This window comes from Chiloscyllium plagiosum, chromosome 15 (genome assembly GCF_004010195.1).
Source record: "Chiloscyllium plagiosum isolate BGI_BamShark_2017 chromosome 15, ASM401019v2, whole genome shotgun sequence".
NCBI classification, from domain to species: Eukaryota; Metazoa; Chordata; class Chondrichthyes; order Orectolobiformes; family Hemiscylliidae; genus Chiloscyllium; species Chiloscyllium plagiosum.
In genome coordinates this window covers 39,789,478-39,804,699 of record NC_057724.1, presented here as the reverse complement: position 1 = coordinate 39,804,699, position 15,222 = coordinate 39,789,478, and the positions used below count along the sequence as shown (strand labels likewise).

The 15,222-nt window shown below is 37.9% G+C and overlaps 1 protein-coding gene across 6 annotated transcripts in view; it reads left to right on the top strand.

Annotated features, from left to right (window-relative positions):
* Positions 1–15,222, top strand: part of dlg3 (discs, large homolog 3 (Drosophila)) — a 539,119-nt gene that overhangs the window by 513,739 nt on the left and 10,158 nt on the right. For 4 of the 6 annotated variants that reach the window (XM_043704756.1, XM_043704753.1, XM_043704757.1 and 1 more), the window contains 6 exons: positions 464–563; positions 3,264–3,305; positions 4,039–4,089; positions 6,508–6,609; positions 10,464–10,636; positions 11,992–12,101. In XM_043704756.1, the coding sequence (XP_043560691.1) occupies positions 464–563; positions 3,264–3,305; positions 4,039–4,089; positions 6,508–6,609; positions 10,464–10,636; positions 11,992–12,101 (578 nt within the window). Of the gene's footprint in view, positions 1–463; positions 564–1,120; positions 1,167–3,263; positions 3,306–4,038; positions 4,090–6,507; positions 6,610–10,463; positions 10,637–11,991; positions 12,102–15,222 lie in introns of all 6 variants that reach the window. The other 2 variants (XM_043704754.1, XM_043704755.1) reach the window with 2 other exon arrangements.

Below are 15,222 nucleotides of genomic sequence, written 5' to 3'. Positions count from 1 at the left end.
GGGCATAAGCCCTTCTTCAAGAATGAACCCTCCTAATTTCTGAAGAAGGGCTTATTATCGAAACGTCGATTCTCCTGCTCCTTGGATGCTGCCTGACCCGCTGCGCTTTTCCAGCAACACATCAGCCTATAGTTTCATTACAGTCTGGAATTTTGACATGAAATATAGTATGTGTTGGAATGTATTGGATTAGGAATTAAGTACTGAGCTAGAGCTGTTGGAGAGCCCAGATTGTTAACAAGTAATGGCAAATTTTGGTTTAATGAAACTTGGCTGGCTGATTGTGTTAAGTGAAAGAATTTGGTTATTGAGAGAAGATGCCATCCAGTGCAGTCAAGTAAAGCCTTGTTTATCTGATTTTGCTCACCATGTCACTGCTGATCCACATTTACAATGTGTTTTGCATGAATGAAACATCCATTCATCCTCCTATGTCCTCCATCCATCCTCTTCTCCTTCACAGTCATCCAGAGCCAAGCGTAAAAAGAGCATCTTGTCTCGAAAGTTTACCTTCTACAGGAGCAAGGAGAATATTGTACAGGAGCACACAGGTGATCATGGCCGTAAGTAACTGTAGGCTTACATGAAGTTTGATCAGAGGGAACAACATTCTGTAAGCACTAACTCAGTGTGGTGCAAACACTAACATGTCTGTACAATGGTTCCAGTGTTCCCAATGCTTTTCCATGGATGTATCAAATGGGGTCTCGGCAGTTCCAGACTGAGGTATAATTCTGCTCTGTATGACAGTGAGCAGAGTGAGAGCTGCTATTAGTGTCTATGTTGCAGAATTAACAAGTTGTAATTATTTTAAACATTAATAACATTCCCAAAATTCATGTAATATCATGTCTGCTGAATCTGGGTTAACACTGAATATATCTAATGCAATTTCAATTTAACAGACGAACAATTCTATTTGAATATTCCCTAGTCTCCATTTGGTGGAACAGTTAAAATCAATGAAGTCCTCAGTAACTGCAGTGGCCCCAATAGCTACTTCTATTCTGCTCTATCACTGTGCAGGAGTCCAGGTGCTAATTCACTCCTTTCCTGTTTCTATATCTCTTTTTGTTTCCGTGTTATTTCTAAATTTTTGCTGTCCGGTGATTGGATCCAGGAGTTCCCTGGATTAAGTGATGACTATTACGGGATGAAGAACCTGAGTAAGTGAGAGACCAACATTTGTGAATCTAGAAATCACAAACACATATCTTGGAACATCTGATTTTTCTTCACTTCTGCTGTAATCCCGAGTAACTTTATTAGCATTGCCAGTGCCTCAAGTCCATTTTTACACTAGTTTTTCAGGGCTGCCTCTCTCTGATAATTTCCAAAATGATGACTCAGTGTTGCAAATTAAACTAAGGTACAAGTTAATATTTTATCGGTTTAATTGTACAATAAATTCTTAATCAACACTCAGTCGTTTAATGCAATGTAAATCACATAACTGATACCTTATAATTTTGTGCACCATTAAAAAATTTGTGTCGAAGTTGAGAGACTTTGTGTGTTTATAATGCATATGATTTATAAAAAGAGAATTAAAAAGGGATGATTTTAGTTTGTGTTTTTAGCTTTTGCAAATGATTAGTTGCTGTCTATCGTAAACTACATGGCGAAGTGCCACATTGGATGCTGCAGCTCAGGACATCAGAGCTATCAACCAGGATGTAAATAGTTGGAGTTTAATTATCCATTTTAATCTTTCTCGAACAAATCTTTGCTTTTTGTTCCAAGACTCCAATGTGGAAATAGTCTTGGATCAACAGGAATAGTGGTATTTTTAGTAGTACCTTCTGATATCAGTTTACCCATGTAAAGAACTGCTTACATCTCTTACATTGGCATGTTTTAACTCAATCCCTGACCTGTGCTGCTATGATGTTATTTTATTACTTTCTCACTGCATATAATTAACTGATCACTCACTCCTACTGTATGAACATATATTAAATCCTCAGTTTGAATCCTTTCTCAGATTTAGAACTTCTCATCTCCAGATACCTAGAGAGCAGATGTACCCTGAAAAATGCATTATGGACCTCTTAGAAGTCCTGATGCAGTAATTGCTTAGAAAAGTTAAGCTTCTGTTGGGCAGTTGCCCAGTGCTTGGAACCCTCAGACAGAGTCCCCAGTTCTGCGTTGGAGACCAACCTTAATAGTTATTCACAAAAATTTAGAGGAATTTAAACTTATTCTAACTCTTAATCTGGCCTCTCAAATCACTCTCACTGATCCTTTCTCTGGGTACCCAGTTGATTACCTCCATGCTACCCTGACCTGCAATTTCTGATCTTTCATGTCCTCATCCACTTGCCTGCTACCTGTATCCCTTCACTTATTTGCCCATCCTCTCACCTTTCTATTTTTCACTGAACATGTCACCTAACTGAACAACTCCTCCTTGCCCAACCAGCAGTCATCCTATTCTCTCATCCATTTATGTTACGCATTTACCCTTTCTCCTTGTCAAAGAGTTTTTCAGCTGTTAACTATTGGAATATGGAAGTTACTGCTGTAGAAAGCGGTGTAGTTTGGCCTCTAGCATTGATCCTGTACTGTGCTAGAAGGCTTCCTGAACAGGAACACTTTGCATTTCTGAAGAGGCTCAAATCATGGAGCTCTGAAGCAGGGTAAGTGAAAAAGAGTAGTGACAATCTGACTTATTGCTACTCCTCGTAAGATTCGTTCCTTGGTTTCTTGATCTCACTTCTACCAGGTTTTCTTTCTGGCAGAACTGATAGTCCAGCTGATGAAGGTGCTGGATGAGTCTGGCAGTGCACAGGTGGTTGAAAGTCAATTTTTATTTCTAAGAAAGTCACTGCTGCACTTGCTAGGATCTTGTATGTTGTGGTGGCAATGATGTGCATGAGGGAAGTACATTTCATCTGTGTGATGCAACACAGAACGAAGTATCCTGCATTAGAATATCAGCCTATGAGATTATCCTCACCATAGTAATGAAGGATAATAGCTGTGAATACCCAAGAGCTTTATATATTCAGACCTAACAGCAGAATCATATCCCACAGGGGACAATAAATGTTTTATAGTAAACAAAAATCTAATAAGAATCAGTCTAAGATTTTTGATCAGTGTATTTTTCCAAACCTCCATGAAAATATTCAGTGTTAGTAATGTTCAGGAAGTTACTATGCCAGTACATTGTAATCAGAAACACGTAACAAAGGACAGTCTGCCCATCTGTTGTATGCTCCTTTTATAACATGAAACTCTGGCACCTTGCTTTTTTGCAGAGTGTATGACGTCCAACACCAGTGACAGTGAAAGCAGCTCCAGTAAGTAACCCCTTTGGGTTCCTTCATTTATTTTTCTTCTCCCTTTGCAGGTCATTTGTCTCCACAGGTCCTGTCTTCAGGTGGGACAAACGGTTGGGAACACTGACCACCTGCATAGCCTTATCATGAGGCCATCAACCTATTCAATTGATTTTTGTTTGGATAGACAATCAGGACCTTAGCCCTAATTAGCACTAAAGAAGAGCTTGGAGCCCAAGCTCTCTTGGCTGTCACCACTCTACCTTATGAGTTGGAGCCTCCAGCTTCAGTCTCTTTAAAATTAATCAAATAGTTGACATACACCATTTAAACTGCATTTATCCAGCAATGAGCAGGACAGTCTGGACTGCTCACCTTCCACATATTCTGTGCTTGGGTCAATGGTCCTGGAATTCATAAAGATGCAGTTCATTGTTGCTTTTTATTTGCTCCAGCCCCAGTCTGCCATAACATGGGATACTCACCAGACTTACCAGTAAGATGGATACCTTAATATAAATGATGAATTTTCACCTACACTGACTGACTGACTTATAATTCCCTTTTGTATTCTCCAACTGTGTCTCAAGCTGAATTCCTAATGGATTAGATTTAAGCTAGTGCTGACAGATTGTAGAGAAATGGATGAAAAGCAGTTGAAATTCAGGCGCAAGAGGATGTTATGGGGTGAGCATCGTTTAAGTGAGGAGGATTTCAGCTGATTGTAATGTTTTTCTACTTTCCTCCTTCATAGAGGGTCAGGATGATACTGTTCTATCTTATGAAGCAGTGACTCGCCTGGAGAGTAAGTAGACATTTTCAGATCAAACCACTTTTGTAGAAAGTTATAATATTGTGTTTGAAAGTATTCAGTTGGCAATGTGTAGGAAGTTACTGTGCTAATACGTTATAATCAGAAGTCCTAATCCCATCACATAGGATCAGTGGGCATGCAATACAAGAGACCAAATGAGTTCCTTCTATTTTGTGACATTCTATTAAATCTAGACGTAAGCCTAATTTTTTTTGGTAGCTTGAGTGCTATTCTATAGCAAGTGCATGGGACATCATCAGCTAATTCCAGTTCCATCTCCACCATCAACACTATTTTGCTTTTGTGTAACTCACTATCCTTACTTGATCATGTCACCATTTCTTTTGCCTGCTGTTTTCCATTGCTGGAACTCCCTACGTGACCACATGAGAGCACTTTTACCTCTGGAACTGCCATGTTTCAAGGATAAATATTGCTCTTGTTTGCAATATTCTTTGTATTAATTTTCTGTTAAGGAATCCTCTGTAAAAGTCTGGAAACAAAAGTAACGAGAGCTCTCTTTACTTCTGCAGTCCTATCCCTATAACCTCAGGTCTATTTGAACTATATAGGATCTCTGTATTCAATGGCAACCAGTCTGCCATTATATATTGTTTCTTCGAATAAGAATGTAAGTTATCTTTTAGCTTTGTTTTCAGACGTTTCGTCACCATACTGGGTAACATCATCAGAGAGTGTCTCCGGTGAAGCGCTGGTGGTATGTCCCCCCTCTCTATTTATAGGTCTTGATTTCTTAAGGTGGATGGTGTCATTTCCAGTTCGTTTTTTCCAAGGGAAGGTAGATAAGATCTAAATCAATGTGTTTATTAATGAAGTTCTGGTTAGAATGCCATACTTCTAAACATTCTCATGCATGTCTTTGTTTCACCTGTCCTAGGATGTGTGTATTGTCCCAGTCAAAGTGGTGTCCTTCTTTGTCTGAATGTATAGAAAATAGTGATAGTGGGTCGTGTCTTTTGGTTTGCCAGTTGGTGTTCATGTATCCTGGGCAAGTTTCCTGCTCGTTTGTCCAACGTAGTGTTTTTTTAGAGTTCTTGCATGGTATCTTGTAAATGTCGTTAGTTTTGCTGGTAGTATCTAATGGATCTTTTAGGTTCATTAGTCACTGTTTAAGTGTGTTAGTAGGTTTGTGGGCTACCATGATGCCAATGGGTCTGAGTAGTCTGGTAGTCATTTCTGATATGCCTTTGATGTAAGGTAATGTGGCTATAGTTTTTGGTTGCCTTGTGTCTGCTTGTTTGGGTTTGTTTCTGAGGAATCGGCAGATTATGTTTATTGGGTACCCGTTTTTCTTGAAAACATTGTAGAAATATTTTTCTGCTTTGTGTAGTTCTTGGGTGCTGCAGTGTGATGTGACTTGTTGAAATAATGTCTTGATGCAGCTCCATTTTGGGTGTTGGGATGATTGCTTCTTACGTTAAGTATTTGGTCTGTGTTTGTTGTTTTTCTTTAGACGCTGGTTTGAAGCTCTCCGTTAAATGTACGTTCAACTGTCACGTCTAGGATTGGGAGTCTGTTATCCTTCTCCTCTTTTGTAAACTGTTTTGCCTGTCAGGATATTGTTGACAGTGTACAGTTTCAAATAAATAGAGAGGCAGTACTCACCACCAGCGCTTCACCAGAGACTCTCTCTGATGATTTTACCTAGTATGATGACAAAACATCTGAAAATAAACCTTCAAGCTCAGCAAGCTAACATACATACTTAGCATCAACCTGAGCTACAAATCTTCTAAAAAATCGCTGTTTCTTAGAATAATTAGATAATCCACCTCTAGTACAATTTGTTACCTTGGTCTTTTGTCTTCCGATACATGTGAGGAGATAGGAGCACTGAAAACAATTATAAAACATTTGAATGGTGGTAAAAGTTAATGATAAGCACAGCTTTTACAGATCTCTTCCAACAAGTGAGAAAATGATTTTTTTAAATGCACATTGTTCAGTAAAAAAATGATAAATTGGCACATTGGGTGCATGAACAATTTCATGGACATTTTTATTAACATCTGATTTAAATTATTCTTGGTTCAAAAATATTTCTTACAGTTTGTGTAGTAGAACACATTTTTGCTAACAAGGAGATTAATTCAAAATGCAGAATGAACAGAAAAGAGAAATGGCGAAGGCTATCACTGTTTTTCAAATAGGGATTTCCAGAATTTTTATGCAGTTATATGAAGGAATGCTTACATCCATCTCTGGATAAGAAGTGACTTGGAAAGGAAGTTGGAATTGCTGCTGCAGAAATCTTGATGATATGCTGCAGTGCATTTTGTAGATCGTAAATAATTGCGGAATGGTAGGAGTGGTGATATTTAAGCTATTTAATATGTTTCGTTCTATGTAATAGTTAATTCTTTTTTAATTGATGTTTTTAAATTTCAGTTCACTATGCTCGGCCAATAATAATTCTGGGACCAATGAAGGACAGAATTAATGATGATTTGATTTCAGAGTTTCCAAATAAATTTGGTTCCTGTGTACCACGTAAGTACTTCAAAAATATCATCTTATCCATTAAACATCTACTTTTGGATACAAAGTAGTGATAACCCATTGTGCATTCTGACACAATTCACTTGGGGAAAGTGCATTGATACTCCAGCTCCATTACTCCCAGGGTTGTCACAAAAGTTAAAGCTTTGACCACAATACTAGAAGTCCCCAAATCACATGTCTTCTAGATTCGGGTTAACACAAGAAAATATGAACTACTATTTATTATAAATAAATCAATTCTAACCAGAAGGAAACACAAATATGAATTATTAACAAACAATTTGATTAGCTGAAACTGTACGCACGCATGCACACAAGCAAACAAATAAATACAGATGTTATGGGTGAAGGGGCAAAAAAAAGGGGAAATACCATTCATTGGCAGGTCCATAAGATTCATGGAGATATCCCTAATCCTTTAGATTTCTGATTGTCATAGCCAAGCCCTTTTCTTTGCTAAAGACATGGGGAAGAGGGATTGATACACTAATTGTTCAGTTTTTCAGTCACTGAATAGAGGCAACAGCTTTTGGCAAATGGTGAGAAAGAACGGCTAACTAACTGTCTTTCTTTTTTGTTTACTTCACTGCAGAGGGGAAAAAAAGATGCTGTCTCTTTCAATCTGGAGATCTGTCTCTGCAATGTTCACACAAAAGCTAGCTTGGAGGCAGTCAGAGTTGTTGTTATGTTGATGATTCAGGATGAAGCTTTCTCTGAATACACACACATCTTCTCCCATTGCTTAAACAAACTAGTGGTGTAAATTCAACTCAGTAGCTTGTTTTTAAAAGTGCAGTAACTCCTTCTGCAGTCCTTGGTTTAAAGTAGTCCTTTTCCCATTTTGGTTTAGAATCTGAAATGAAGAAAATTAAAAGATGTGATCTTTACAGTTCTCTTTAAGATATCATAGGCAATCACAACAGATTCCTAGAAATATTGATATTTACCCAGAAATCCCATTCTGTAAAAGTGTATTATGCAAATAATCATGGCTTTTTATTGGTGTTTAATGATAACACTACAGTGCTAGTCAATAAAAATACAAGTGTACAAAAATCCAATTATTCCAGGCACCTACTAAGTCCCTTAGTTTGACAGCTGTGCTAACATCAACTATGAACCTGACAATACATAAAGAGGGATGTTGATGCTTTTGTTCATTATGACAAAAATAATATGAATCCAGACAGAAGCATATCTCAGTTCATCAGCTATGGATGGATTCAATCTGGATTTAATTCAAAACCCAAGAATTTCCTTGGAGCTGTTCTTCTCTTGCTGCTGTAAATCCATAAAATCCAGTGAAAAATTGTTAATGTTTCCACTGTACTTCTGATAAAACGATAGTGCCAAAATCAAACATAAGTGTTCTGAGAGGATTCCTAGCTAAAGATGAAACAAACCAGGGATAAATGCCCCAATAAAACACTGGTATGAGAGGACACCTTGTGGTCAAATTATGGCAGGATTTTAGTATTTAATAAACTTTATAGAATTTTACAGCTTAGAGATTATGTACAAACTGTAACTCTCGGAAAGAGATCGCCACTTAGTTCCATTCTCCTGTCTGCCAATATCTGGTTTAAACTTCAGGTTTGTTTTCCTTTTAGAAGCTATCACTGATGGTGGGGTATTCCACGTCTTCATATATTTTTAGCAGAGGTTCATTATCTTCATGTCTCCAGTCATTCTTTTAGTGGCAGCATTTTCAAGTTAATGTTGCCTCATGTCAAGGACATCTGCCTACACTGTTCTTGCATTTTTTTGTGTCCAAATAAAAACCAAGGCTGTTACCTGATCTAAAACCTAGAGACTCTGGGTCATGTGTAGAAGGAATTGCTTTTGTGTGCATGAGGAATCTCTACCTTTTTATATTTGAAATTTGTTTTAAATGAAGGTTTGATATTATTTAACTATACGTGGCCCATTCACAGGTTTAAATGTGTTTTCAGTTCTTGCTTCTAACAAGAAGGGCTTGTTCCATTGTGTACTGAAGGTTTTGTTTACAGCATTACCAAATCTCATACTTGGGCACCTGTACAAATACACTTTACTTAGAGGAAATTAGAAAAGCGTGGATTTCAACTGTATTGTGATCACAGTACAAGACAGCTTGGCAGCACAGTAGTTAGCACTGCTGCCTCATTGTACCTGGGTTCCATCCTTGGATGACTGTCTGAGTGGATTTCTGTCAGGTTCTCTGGTTTTCTTGCACAGTCCAAAGACGTGCAAGGTGGATAGATTGGCTATGCTGAATGGCCCGGTTGTGTTGAAGAATGTGCAGGATAGGTGGATAAACCATAGTGAATGCAGGGTTTCTGTCTGCAACAGGGGTTCTATGATTCTGAGAAATCAAATGTAGGCAGTCCCTGAGTTGCGAATGGGTTTTGATCTGGAGCCCATTCACAAGTCAATTTGTATACAAAATGGAACACTATGAAGGACAGTATAAAGCAGTTGTTCGTAATTAAAGGAAATGTTCATACGTTGGGTCTTTAAAATTAAACCCCTGTATGAGATCATGATTGTATGTTCAAGTTAAGTTCTTAAGTTGGGTGTTGATGAATCGGAGATACAGTGTAGGTTATGTAAAAGAGCATTTTATCAATCAAGATCAGTGATGAGAGTGTCACCGCACAGAGCAGTTGAAGCAGATAGTGTTTGTGTATTTAAGGACAAGCTAGAAAAACATGAGAGAAGGGAATAAAGTGTTACGTTGATAATAGTAAGGTCTTAGCTGATGTTACAACTGGACAAGTCAGATCCGAGAATTAAATCTCGCTTGGTACATCATTTTTTTTGTTTTTATTTAATAAGGTGATCTTCTATTGAAAAATAGGTATGCAATGCTGCAGATTTGGTTTTAACAATAGTTTATTGCTTAAAAGAAAGTACAATAGAATAAGTGAGGCCATTTACATAAAAGACAACTTGAAAAATTTAAAGACGTAAAATAAAAATAACAATCCTATCTATCCTAACACCACCTCTGCACAAACACCAGAAAATTTCCTTCTGTAACACATCTATATAATTAACTAAAAGAACTGTGAATAGTGGAAGTCAGGAACAAAAACAAATTGCTGGAAAGGCTCAGCAGCTCTAGCAACATCTGTGGAGGAAAATCAGAATTAACGTTTTGGATTGTGACACATTCTCAGAATGGAACTTAAATGATTTACTGTTTCTTTCAGTTCTGTGTCTTTTGAGTTTGGTGACTTCTTCCTTGATTAATCACACAACTAAACTTAGTCTATCTCAATTTTGAATACCCTTTCAGGGTTCTACCTCAATACTTCCAGTTTGGAACTTAAGAATTAAAGTCATTACACTTAGGGAGTCTATTTTCTAACAAATCTCCTTTCTTAGTAGAAATTGTGTTTTACATTACTAACTTTAATGAGAATCTCTGTGATCTGAGCACCAAAAGGTTGACAAGCTACTAATTTTCCCCTAAATACCCCAATAAAAAATTCCTGTGTCTGTTTGGAAAACTCTTACAATGTGAATAAATACGTACTATCACCCTAAGGACTCCCTTTTTCATACTATTTTTGTTTAAATCATAGCTCCAGAAATACTGAGAAGTTAAATCAATAAACCTTTCATACCAAAACTACAATGTCACCATTTCAAAGTTCAAAACCGAAAATAAATAATCTTAAAATGTGTACCTTACATCACAATAGTTAAGTTAGGAAAGGCTGGAGGAAGCTCAAGTTGAACATAAACACTGGCATATGGTTTTAGGCCAACTGGCCTGGTTCAGTGCTATAAATTCAATTAATTCATACTGTATCAGATGAAATACAATTTAATCCACTGCTGTCTCTGCCTTGCAGACACCACCAGGTCAAGACGTGAAAATGAAATTGATGGGCAGGATTATCACTTTGTGACTTCCCGGGAGCAAATGGAGAAAGATATTCAGGACAATAAGTTCATTGAAGCTGGCCAATATAATGACAACCTGTATGGGACAAGTATTCAGTCTGTTAGAGCTGTTGCTGAAAGGGTGAGTACAGTTAAATAAAAATCTGGTTAAAGGGAAGTTAACAGCTAGTTGGACCATTAGTAGGATTATGCATTATCTATTCTTAAATTGCTGTGCAAACTGTACATACAGTGGAATACTGTTCATCACGATGGTACATTTCCCATAAGTTCTCCTTTGAGTTTAGATAATCATTCTTCAGTACCAAAATTCACTCGACTCTGCGTAAAACAAACTGTGTTGAAAATACAGCTAAGTATTTTTAATTAGTACTGGAAGAATCGTGAGTCATGGGACAACAGTTGGCATGAACAGGTGGATGGGAGTGGGATTTGCATTTTTTGTAAAAAGTGTATAATACAAGGAGGGGAAAGTCGGTGCTGTCTTCAGGAAATGCACTTTACAGATTAGGTGGAGGGAATCCCCTAAAAATAGTATTCCCTGTTTTCCCTACCCATCTCCTCTTAAAAATAAATCACCTAATCCTCTCTTCCTAAGCTTTTCAAACACATCCTTGAACTAGTCCTCTGGATATGTTTCATGGAATCACCTCAGGGGCCTGCCCTACAGTACCAATAATACCCATTACTTAGCTCCAGTAATACTGGCCAATATCATAAGCTATCAGCCAATCTGATTAGCTGGCAGATTGTGAGGATAGGATTTACTCTCTCAAGAAAGACATAGTCTTGTGATAAAGTAACTTTGCCCACCCACAATGTGCTATGGGCAGTGGGATAGCTGGACTTCTAATGGTTGAGTCAGCTTCCAGCTGAATTTACAGGGCAGGGGAGAAGTAGTCTATTCTCTTTCCCACCCCCTCACCGCAGCCACCAATTTACCCAGTAATTTTCAATCTTCAAAGTAAATTAGCTTTTATAACTTGGCTTTATGTTTCTTGAAATGAGTTATCCCAAGAAGAATGGGCGGTATAGGACGCTGATGAGCTTACTATGCTTGCTTATCATCTATTGTTAATTTTGTAAGGTGACATGTATACAAATCCAAGAAAAACCTTGTTTTTATGACATATATGCAGCAGTGAGGATTTCTCTAGCTCGAGAGGGCAAGAAAGAATATCAATTGAATGTTAGCTTTTCAATATTGGCCAATGATACTTGCTGGCATGCCTTATGTGAGATAGTGTCAAGCCAGACTTTTTAGGCTTCTGCAATTCAATTGTCTTTCAATGCTTCCTGTTAAGATGTATATTTGGAGCTTTGAACCAGCAAGATTCACAGCCTTAAGGAGAACACAGAACAATGTACTCTTCATGGTCTGAACTGTTCCCATTTTTGTAGATATCATCTTAATTTCAAGAATTGCAATTCATTTTTAATAATTTGTTATTGAGATTATTGTTTCTATCTTTGTAGGGAAAACATTGCATACTTGATGTGTCTGGAAATGCAATCAAGAGGTTACAGCTTGCACTACTCTATTCAATTGCCATTTTCATCAAACCCAAATCTGTGCAATCCCTAATGTAAGTATGAGATTCTCTGACTGCCTGCAAATTAGAACTTTAAAAATTTGCTTAGCAACTGTAAGTGTCACTGGCTAGACCAGCATTTATTGCCTATCTCTAATTGACCATAAACAATTGGTGGTGAGTGGCTTTCTTTAATCACTGCAGTACTATCAGAATATTGGGAGATTTATTGAATATCATTCTATTAAATGATGCCATCATGAATGCTTTTGGGGAAAGGCAGATATTTTTGATTCTTAAAGGTTTCCTCGTGACTTATTAAATCTTTTTGTGAAACTAAATAAATGTAGTTTGAAAGTGCAAAATTCCACGCTATTGAATTTAAAAGTAATGTTCTTTCAGAATTTTTTCTTTCTTCCACTGTGGAAAACTTAGTTATTTACATAGAAAGACTGTGATGTCTGCAGAAAACTCACTAATGACACACTACATTAACTATTGCTGTGCATTTTTACTTTTTCTAAAACTGTGTGAACAATAACTGTTTCAGAAGTCAGTACATCAACAAGTCAGACACCTATTTAACTCAGCAGGACAGCTTCCAATAAATCTGTTGTTAGAGCTAAGAATTATATATTGCCCCAGTTTATAAGAAGAGTATTAGAATTGTGTTCTCCTGTAAGATAATGTCCTTGTAATTTCAACACAAATAATCAGCCTTGAATTTCAATGACAATGAATAGATTATCAGTTTAAACTGAGCATCTGATGTCAAGTATTGCTGATAGTAAGCATATGACAGTCCACTAAATGTCATATTGGATTGAATTACTGAAAATGCCTCCAGAATTTGTGCAGGTTACATGAAAAATAATTGATGAACTATTTAACTAAGACTTCTATGGTTGATATTAGCTTGTCTGGGTGACTGACTCACCATATGGTAGACTTAATTGGCAACCTTTAACACTAATATGCAAGCAGGAATGTACACTATACAATTTAAAGGGGCTTACTTCTTTGATAATTTAAGGCCAATTTTAAATGATCAAAGTACTGAAAAAATTAAACGAATTTGAATACTGTTTGGACTAAAATGCAGCCCTGAATTCTTTAATGCATACATTTGCTATAAAAAACAAATAGGAATTCTTCATATACTATTGGTATGTTTTGAACTATTTTCACACAAGGCAGTCACTAACAACTAAATATCCTGAAGAATATGTGGATCAAGTTCTGTACCTTTATATTATCTACTTCATCGCCAACTGCAGATTTACTATTCACTGGTGAGAGGTATGTTAATAAACAGCAGTGAATTATCCACAGATGCTGAAGGATATGAAAATTTCTGCAGCTTTGGTCCAGATCTTGTGGAGAGGATTTCTCTTTTCTCTTCCACAGTTGGAGAAGGAAGCTGGTTTCAACTTTGGCTTAGTTTGAGGTAATTTTGGAACTGTGCGAAGGTTTGCTGTAGCCAACTGACCTTAATGAGGTTAGTTTCTTATCATTTGTAGTTATGATGTCAAATGTATGAAAAATTACTCACCAAGGAAACTACAAGTAATTCTGACTTATGCAGAGTTTTTGCTGGTAGGATGGTCTGTTTGCTGGCTTTAAAACAGTTTATGAATATAGTTATTTTGAGGATAAGGTTGGGGTGGAGCAGCAAAGAATACATGCAAGGAGAAGGCCACATCAACAACAGGTCTTTGGATAGTAGTCATTGTATATGAATGTCTCTGAGCAGAAATTTCCATTTTAAATATTTGTCCTGTCTTACGGAGGACTTCATGAACAGATCAGTGACAGCGCAAATTCATTGCAGAGTTGATTCAAGGAGCAGACATTGTAGGAAAAATGGGACTATTCCTCTAATTAAAGTTCTGTCTTTCTCACCAGAGATCCTTTCTCCCAATCTTGCTGCTCCTTCCGAACTAAATCTGTCACCGGACGAGCAGTTAAGAGTAGGGAAGAGGAAATCTGTAATCGAAGGAATTGGAACCACCTGGACAGGGATTCTTTAGGAAAGGAGAGATGAGACAGACAAGCAATGTTGTTTTATTTTTGAGAGACAGAAAAAGGAAGATGATCCAATGGAGTCATAGAGATGTACAGCATGGAAACAGACCCTTCGGTCCAACCAGTCCATGCCGACCAGATATCCCAACCCAATCTAGTCCCACCTGCCAGCACCTTGCCCATATCCCTCCAAACCCTTCCTATTCATATACCTATCCAAATGCCTCTTAAATGTTGCAATTGTACCAGCCTCCACCACATCCTCTGGCAGCTCATTCCATACACGTACCACCCTCTGCGTGAAAACGTTGCCCCTTAGGTCTCTTTTATATCTTTCCCCTATCCCTAAACCTATGCCCTCTAGTTCTGGACTCGCTGACCCCAGGGAACAGACTTTGTCTATTTATCCTATCCATGCCCTTCATAATTTTGTAAACTTCTATAAGGTCACCCGTTAACCTCCGACGCTCCAGGGAAAACAGCCCCAGCCTGTTCAGCCTCTCCCTGGAGCTCAGATCCTCCAATCCTGGCAACATCCTTGTAAATCTTTTCTGAACCCTTTCAAGTTTCACAACATCTTTCCGATAGGAAGGAGACCACAATTGCATGCAATATTCCAACTGTCCTGTACAGCCGCAACATGACCTCCCAACTCCTGTACTCAATACTCTGACCAATGAAGGAAAGCATACCAACACCTTCTTCACTATCCTATCTACCTGTGACTCCACTTTCAAGGATCTATGAACCTGCACTCCAAGGTCTCTTTGTTCAGCAACACTCCCTAGGACCTTACCATTAAGTGTATAAGTCCTGCTAAGATTTGCTTTCCCAAAATGCAGCACCTCACATTTATCGGAATTAAACTCCATCTGCCACTTCTCAGCCCATTGGCCCATCTGGTCAAGATCCTGTTGTAATCTGAGGTAACCCGCTTCGCTGTCCACTACACCTCCAATTTTGGTTCTTCTGCAAACTTACTAACTGTACTTGTAATGCTCGCATCCAAATCATTTATGTAAATGACAAAAAGTAGAGGGCCCAGCACTGATCCTTGTGGCACTCCACTGGTCACAGGCCTCCAGTCTGAAAAACAACCCTCCACCACCACCCTCTGTCTTCTACCTTTGAGCCAGTTCTGTATCCAAAT